Here is an 8,667-nt window from a genome sequence, read left to right on the forward strand (position 1 = left end):
AGTAAAGCAGCTTTACGGATAACGACAAATCCTTTGTACCATAAGAGGACTAAATATATCGAAACAAATTGTCACTTTGTGAGGGAAAAAATCCATCAAGGACTGATCAAGATTGAATATATATCCACTGATGATCAACCTGCAGATGCATTCACTAAAGGATTGACTAAGGAAGGTCTAACATGAATATCTTATGTCCAAACTTGGGTTTGTTAATCTCTTTGCAGTGTCAAGTTTGAGGGGGAGTGTTGAGGAATAAGTATAAAGTAAAGAAAAAAATGAGGGAAACTTAGTTATTAGGTTCTAGAAGTTAGTTACATCATCACACTCAAGAAGTTAGTTATATTGTTGGAGGTAGTTAATGAGCTAGGCTCTTTAGATATACTCATCATCTAATCACTATAAATATATACTCATATATCGACTGTGTACATACAAAATTAAGATTAATAAGATTGAACGCAATTCTAACCTACAATGGTGCTTCTTTCTTCTTCCTCTTCTGCTTATCGGTTTCTCTGATCACTACTCTTATTTCTTATTCTTCTCTTATTCAAGCTTCATTACTCTGTTAATCTTCATAATCATCTACTCTAATTTGCCTCCTCCGCACCATCTTATCTAGGGTCATGTCCTCGATAAGTTGAAGCTCTCCATGCCATGTCTAATCACCCCCTCCAATATTCTTTTAGTCTACCTCTATCTCGCCTGAATCCATCTCTAGCCAGCCTCTCACACCTTCGAATTGTGGCATCCATGCACCTCATCATCAAATATTTAAACCATCTCAACCTTGCTTTCCACATCTTAGTTTTCATCGAAGCCACTCCCACCTTATCTCAAATTACCTCACTTCAAATCCTATCTTTTATGGTAAACCCACACATCCATCGTAGCATTCTCATTTCTAGATGATAGGATGAATATTTCTCTAAATGAAGATGTAGGTATTATTTTCTAACTGAAATGTAGGTAAGGGAACAAAATCATTCTTCTTTCCCTCTTAAAAACCAAACAAAGGGAAGAAAAGCTTACTCAATCTTTTCTTCCATATTCTAGTCTCCCTTTCTGTTTGGATCATCAGTGACACCATGAAACTTGTGTGGAAATAGATTCATTGTCTTCAAGAAGTGTAACATTGCAACCAAAGCAAATAACTCCTAGGATATGCAGCAGAGCAAATCATAAATCATATAAATCATCACATGGAATTCTCAATGTACAGCAAGTCGTTTATACGTACATTGGTAGGAAACTAGTAACTTCATAAAATATTTATGAGTAAAGTATTAAAAACCCACCTAAACTATCCCTCTTTTTCTTAAATTTCATACCTAAACTAATGGAAGTGTGAGAATCAAACCTAAACTATCACTTATTAGTTTTGAGAAACACGCCTACAAGTTGACTAGACCAAATATTTGCATACAAGCTCTTTAGGTGTGTCTAGCAATTAAAAATCACTCCACGTGGAATATTTTTATTCTTGTTTGCTAACACAATTTTTTTTTCATTTATTAAATATTTGATTGACTTTTATTCATTTTGAGGTGTGTTTCTCAAACTAACGAGTGATAGTTTAGGTGTGTTTCTTACACGCTCAATAGTTTAGGTATGAAACTAAAAAAAAAAAAAGAATAGGTTAGGTGTGCTTTTGACACTTCACTCTATTTACAAATGAAGAGAGCAACCACCGTTCGCAAATGAAATTGTTGGCCAAAGAAAAGTACAACTATAAAAATACTATTATCCGATGAAGCGTATTCCATTAAGTAGAGTAAACAAGATGTTATTTGCAGCAAATAGATCACAAGCATCATAAGCAGGATTCTTCAATGATGAGTGACGAAATCATTTGTATGCATGTATATGATCCATCATTGACCAACTCCTTTCTTTAAGTAAACAAATTATACAAGAAACCTAAATTGTGAGGACTCTTCACTTACGTTGTTGCAAGCGTATTGAATTCTCCAAAAATGCACTACTTTTGGAGAATCCTCCACACACCCCCTGAAATTTTTAAGTTCTCAGAAGCCTCTTCTTTGAACAGTTATTGGTGGAGAATGTACGCTGCACCAAGCTAATAACACATCACAAATTCTAAACAAACCATATCTATGAAAGCTACACCAGTAACTATCCCGAGTTCAAAAGCCCCTCCTTTACCAGTTAAAAACACAAATAAAAGTTCTCTGCGCCTCCAATTGCTTTGTGATATTCCACTCAGCTTCACTAGTAAACATCAGATGTATCCCCACAGACTGCTAAGTACCCTTTAAAACTATCAAAAGGAAAGCTTCACCTACCACTGTCCTAGTCATTGTTTCATATTAACGTCATATAACACAGAATCAAACCCTAAAAAGTATGATAACAAGCAGATCATAAAGTTCATACGATATTGGTTGCCGTATTGATTATAATAAACCATGTGACGAAAAAAAGTAAAAATCAGTAAGACTACTAAAATTCAAACATCCTTTTTCACCACTTAAACCAATGTTAGCTAATAGACAGATCCCTCCCTGCAGTTTGTGGGCTGAGAAGGAACTTGCAAAAGGCAAAACATTACCTAACATAGTATGCAATTCAACAGGGATATCCCATCACTGTGTTGCCCGAACTCTTAAAAAATGGCATCGGGTTCGTGTCAGATCCTTCAAAAGTAGTGCATTTTTGAAATATCCGACACGGGCGAGACAACACTTTTGGCGAGTCCGCAACTTACTCATCTTACTTTGTGAAATACAAGGCTAAAAACTGGAGTTGCTTCATTAAATTTAAAAGGTTCAAATAAACTTAAATGACAAAGCTACTCAAATAATAATATTAGAATCATTCCCTCAACATTTGGAGATACAACTAGCTGAAAATAGGAAACAGAGAAGGATAAACGCAATTAACAAACGGAAAATCACTCTTGCATTAGCGAATGGATTAGTAGATAAACGGGGTTACCCCCTCCGTTTCAATTTGTTTGACCTATTTTAACTTAGCACGGAGTTTTAGAAAGTAAAAAAATACTTTTGAAACTCGTGGTCTTAAATCAAAGATATGTCAAATGTATAAAACTGCTCTTTAATCTTGTGGTCTTAAACATGTGAGGTGAAAAGCTGAAATAAAAAGTTGCGTAAAAAGAAAGGGATCATTTTCTTTTGAAATGGATTAAAAAGCAATATAGACCAAAGAAACTGAAGTGGAGGAACTACATGGTAAGAAATGGAAATATGGCAACAACTGGCATTTTATTTGCTACAACATTGTTGCACTGAGGGTCATTGCAACCCATAAAAACTTGTAATTGCAGCTGATGCAGCAAAACATACTTGCAATATTTCGTGAAGATGAATATACAATAAACTAAAGGGTGTCGAAAATCTAGAAATCAATCTCTAACTTACTCTGGGTTCAACATGAAATGCAACATAGGCAGCACAGAACTAAAAGTCGTAAAGCTCTACCTGCTTAGAATGGTTGTGGCTGATCATATCATCAACATAAGTTAATTTATCATGAGAAATACAACAGATAGAAAGATTAGGCTATCTGAGGCAAATCTTCCCTTTATGGCTGGAGCAAATTGCTTGAAGTTCCAACATAAATCTGTTCTTTTTGTGCCGAGGATGAATCATGAGCATATATAGAATCTAAGTAGGAGTTAACCAACAAATCAGAGTCACAAAAGGTGTGGCCACCTAATTGATGATTCTTGTTCCCCTTTACTGTATTTAGTTCGGTTAATCTTGGAAACTTTTCTATCCAATGTACAAGGGCATTGTGTCCAATATCTTTGTCAATATGTTGCTGTCTTGTGACTATGAGGTCACGGGTTCAATCCGTGGAAGCAGCCTCTGGAAGAAATGCAAGGTATGATTGCTTACAATAGGCCCTTGTGGTCCGGCTCATCCCTGGACCCCGCATAACGGGAACTTTAGTGCACTGGGCTGCCCTTATATCTTTGTCAATATTTTTGGTTAATTTGATCAGATGTAAGAGACAGAGAGAACAACCATGATTACCTAATCTAGAGAAACACAAATAAGTAACATTTTTGGACTCTTAGTTAAGTAGATGCACATCACAAAATGAAAAGGTTCCTCTACATCACATTGCGAGTGACTTGTATAGAATATTACCTCTATACAAGTCTCATTCAATCTGACTAGATGGTTTCTGCATTCGTGAATAGAAGTTCAATGATAACAGAAACCAAAGACAATTTGTCTTGGATACATGGAATTGAAGAAACAGAAAAGAAAAATTGAAACCTATTATTCCTTTTGGAGGTTTCAACACAGGAAGATAAATAGGAGGAATATTCCTCTAATTGAGAAATAGGTATTATTTTCTTGTTGAAATGTATGTAATGGAACAGAATCATTCTTCTTTCCCTCTTAAAACCAAACAAAGGGAAGGAAAGTTTACTCAATTTTCTCTTCAACCTTCTATTCTCCCTTTCGGTTTGGATCATCAGTGAAACCATGAAACTTTTGTAGAAACAGATTCATACTCTTCAAGAAGTGTGACGTTGCAACCAAAGCAAATAACTCCTAGAATATGCAGCAGACCAAATCATAAATCATACATATCATCACATTGAATTGTCAATGTACAGAGAGTCGTTTAAACATTAATTACATTGGTAGGAAACTGGTAATTACATAAAAAAAATTAGGTTATAAATTAAGAGAACAACCACAGATCTCAAATGAGAATGTTGGCCAAAGGAAAGTAAAGCTGTACAAATACTATCCTCTGATAAAGGCCATGCAAAGAGGCCATTAAGCAGAGAAAACAAGATGTTATTTGCAGCAAATAGACAACAAAAATCATAAGCAGGCGTCTTCAATAATGAGTGAACAAATCATTTGTATGCATGAATATGATCCATCATTCACCAACTTCTTTTTTAAGTAAACAAACTTATGTACAAGAAACCTAATTAAGTTGTGCGGACTCTTCACTTCCGATGCCGCACACGTGTCGGATTCTCCAAAAATGCACTACTTTTGCAGAATTCAACACGTACCGCATGAAAATTTTGAGAAGTTCGGGCAACAGAGCAAGAAACCACAACAATATCAGACACAAGCCATTGTCTCAACATATTGGTGGGTGTCATACCATTCAAATACTGAAACATCTTCCCAGATAACAGGGATCTTTGCTATCTCTATGTCCGCAACCTCCTTAATAGTCCTACAATGAGTATCATATTCAATGATAACATCTGGCGTGCTTACCAACAACCTTGCTGTATGTTCCTTATCATTCACAGCCATAGATACAACATTGCAAGTGCGTCGATTCACATCCAGTAAATCAAGTTCTTCACTCAACATTAACGGATAAGCAGTATGCAAAGAACTAAGATCAACACGATACTTCACAAACCACTTCAAATAATCAGTCTCCAACTGAAGAACTTCAAAACTCATTGACCTAAACCCATGTACCTCAATAAGATGCAAATGTCCACCCGACTCCCCAAAATATCTTATGTTCCTTTTCAACTCGCCATTAGGAATCATAGTACTAGGCATAGCTTTAAAGCACAAAGCATCCAAATCGAACCTTAAAAACGACCATTTTTCACTAACCCAGTGCATACTTCCATTAAAGAAGACGCCCTGAGCTAAAAATTGTTGATTTGCATCCAACACCTCCATCGAATCTCTCCAAACACCAGTTTCCGACGAATATACAAAAAATTCATAAACCCCATCTGATTTCATCACACATACAAGTTTATAACATTGAGATACCAACGGATCAAAAGCCAAATTCATTACCACAATATCTCGTGTACCTAAATCGGGCCGTGGAATCAATCTATGCTTATTCGTACTAGGATTATAAACATAGTAAACCTTATCATTTTCAACGCCCAGATTGAAGCTGATACAGAACAACCCATTACACGAATGTAAATGTTCAATCTTTGAAGAAGTACATTTCGCAATATTCTTTAGTGCTAAAGAAATAGTACCCTTTTGTTTCTTCGGTATACCGCTATTGATAGGAACAAAGTCCATATAGTTATTACCATACACCCACCAGCAGAAGAACAGTCCGCCAATCTTGCCCGAAGTGCGTGTTCTCCGGCAGTGAAGTTGACGGAATGAAGGACTTGAGATGATGGAAAACCAGTCTTTACAAACGGCTTGGAAACGGAGAAGGGCTTTTGGAGGAAGCCAGAGGAGAATTTCGGATAAGAGATAAGGGTTACCGGTGACTTCGGTGATTGATGATGACGGAATATCAGTCGGTTGGTGACCGTAGACTCTATGAAAGGATGTTTCGGACATTCTGCTACCGACAGTATTGGTCAGCGTATGTCGTAAGTTGGGTACGGTTTACGCTCATCCGCTCTATAAATACTTAGATATGGAGTGGCGCATGACAGCAAAGGTCAATATGGGGGTTTTTATACATAAGTATAATTTAGATAATTAATTATATTTTTTATTTATTTAAAAATATTTTAATTTATTAGTTATTGTAATTTATAATATTTTGTATAAATTTTTAAATAATATATGTTACTATTGTTGTCTAAATTTTTGTGACATTAATATTCAATTATATTTTAAAAATAATTTAAATTTTTAATTATTGTGATTTATAATATTTTTTCTTTTATTCAAATTTAAATAACACTGATATAATTTTAAGAGTCAACGAAATATCATAATTGAAATATCGAAATATACATGTCTTAAATGACTCATAATAACTAATTAAAAGTGGTATAGTAAAATTACTATAAAAAATACTTGTGAAAAAGATTTAAGTGAACCTCATATAAGATGTGAAATTTATTAAAACATCAAAAGTTAATTCATCATTTTAGATCTATTTTATTTTTTATTTTAAATATTATTAATTTTTTAATTCTTAGATGACGTATAATAATTAATTAGGGGTGTTATAGTAAAATTACGGCTGAAGCAGACATTTCATAAATGTTTATTTTATGTTTTATTAAATATTATTAATTTTCTAATATGTACTAACCTATAATAGTTAATTACAAGTGATATAGTAAAATTATAGTTGAAACAGTTGAAACAGACATGTTGACAAAGTGTTGCCTACTTCTTCATATTTCTTCTAAGTAGTAATAAGGAAAAAAGATTTATATGTTTACTCCTTACATTTTATGTGCTCGATCCATATGATTTAATAGTTATTTTGCTTCACTTATCTTTACAAATAAGAAATTAAATATTTAGTTATTCTCTATCTTGGTTTGAGAGCCTTAAGAGATTGTTTGATACGTAGACTAAATTATTCCTAGATTAAAATCCTAGAATTATAATCTCGAGAAAATAGTCTATTATCCCCAGCCTTTAGTCGAAATTTCAACTACACACTTAACCTTTAAAGGAGACCTAGTACTCCCTTAAATTTTTTTTTACTTAATTTATTACCTCCCTGATTGCTGACCTGTCAACATAAACCAATTAATAAGGCATCCGTGCATTTCACGTGCCTGGACCCACTTCAATATTCTCATTTTTCTTTACAAAATTATCTCATCTCCATTCTCTTTCAACCTTTCATTTTCAAGAAAAAATTTTCATCTTCTTCTCTCCTCTCTCTTAACACCACAATTTGATCTTTTTTTTTTTTGGAGATAGGTGTTGTAATTTAACTTTTGGTTGTGGATTTGCAAATTTTTGGAGCTCCATCGAGGAGAAAACAGTAGGAAACAGATTCATTTTTGCCAGAATAACTCTGGATTTTCTCAAGTTGTTTTTGAGTTGCTTTCTTTGCTACTTCTACTGAAACTAACAATTGATCCTTGAGCTCTGTTACTTAGATCCTATGAAAAAAAAAACATAAGTGAAGAATACGACGTCTACTGCAAAGTTTAGATCTTTTTGTTAATTTTCATTTGTTGAAAGTTAAAAAACGAAATTTTTTGGGTGTCTTGTATTGATGCACATTCATGAAATTGAAACAATGATAGAAATTTTAGGAAAGTCGGAAGTCGGGGTGATAAATAATTGAAATAATTTCTCGTCATTATCGACGGTGGAGGCAATAATTTTAAAGAATTCGTAGCGGCAATTTTAAAAAGAGGCAAAAAAAATTATGAACGAACCATGCTAATGAAAATTCATAAAAAAGGATTTGAGAAGATGATGGTGCAGATTCGATTATTAAAGGAAAAATGACAACAAAGAAGATGAAGAAAAGAATGCCATTGATGAATTTATTTTTGGAGCTTTTTGAGAACAATGAAAGGAGAAAATATTTTATTTATCAATGATAAAAGAAAGAGTTCTCTACTAAAAGAAGACACATAGATAATCCATAGATTTAAATGCTTCTTTAAGTGCTTGGTAAGTGGAGAGTTCAATTCTTGCTTCTTCTAATTTTGTATTTCTGGACTCTGTTGCGTCTTGTATAATTTGGAGTAATGAATTATGTATAATTTGCTCCATTTCACTTCGTTGATGGCTTTAGCCTTACGTTTTGAGCCCATTGTCAAGTTCTTGGATGAGAAAGATAATGAAATTTGAGATAAGAAGGATGAGGAATCAACATTAATGAATTCAAGAAAGATGAGAAAGATAATGAAATTGGAGATGATGAAGATGAGAAATACCATTAATGAGTTCTTGGATTTTTCTGTTTTGAGGAAGAGAAGAAGAC

The 8,667-nt window shown here is 33.9% G+C and overlaps 1 protein-coding gene across 1 annotated transcript; it reads right to left on the minus strand.

Annotated features, from left to right (window-relative positions):
• Positions 1–4,561: 4,561 nt before the first annotated feature.
• Positions 4,562–6,405, minus strand: LOC107856065 (F-box protein At5g07610-like). Its single transcript, XM_016701058.2, has one exon. The coding sequence runs from the start codon at positions 6,309–6,311 to the stop codon at positions 5,085–5,087; it is 1,227 nt and encodes a 408-aa protein (XP_016556544.2). The 5' UTR covers positions 6,312–6,405; the 3' UTR covers positions 4,562–5,084.
• Positions 6,406–8,667: the final 2,262 nt, after the last annotated feature.

The sequence above is a fragment of the Capsicum annuum genome, chromosome 7 (genome assembly GCF_002878395.1).
Source record: "Capsicum annuum cultivar UCD-10X-F1 chromosome 7, UCD10Xv1.1, whole genome shotgun sequence".
Classification (NCBI taxonomy): Eukaryota; Viridiplantae; Streptophyta; class Magnoliopsida; order Solanales; family Solanaceae; genus Capsicum; species Capsicum annuum.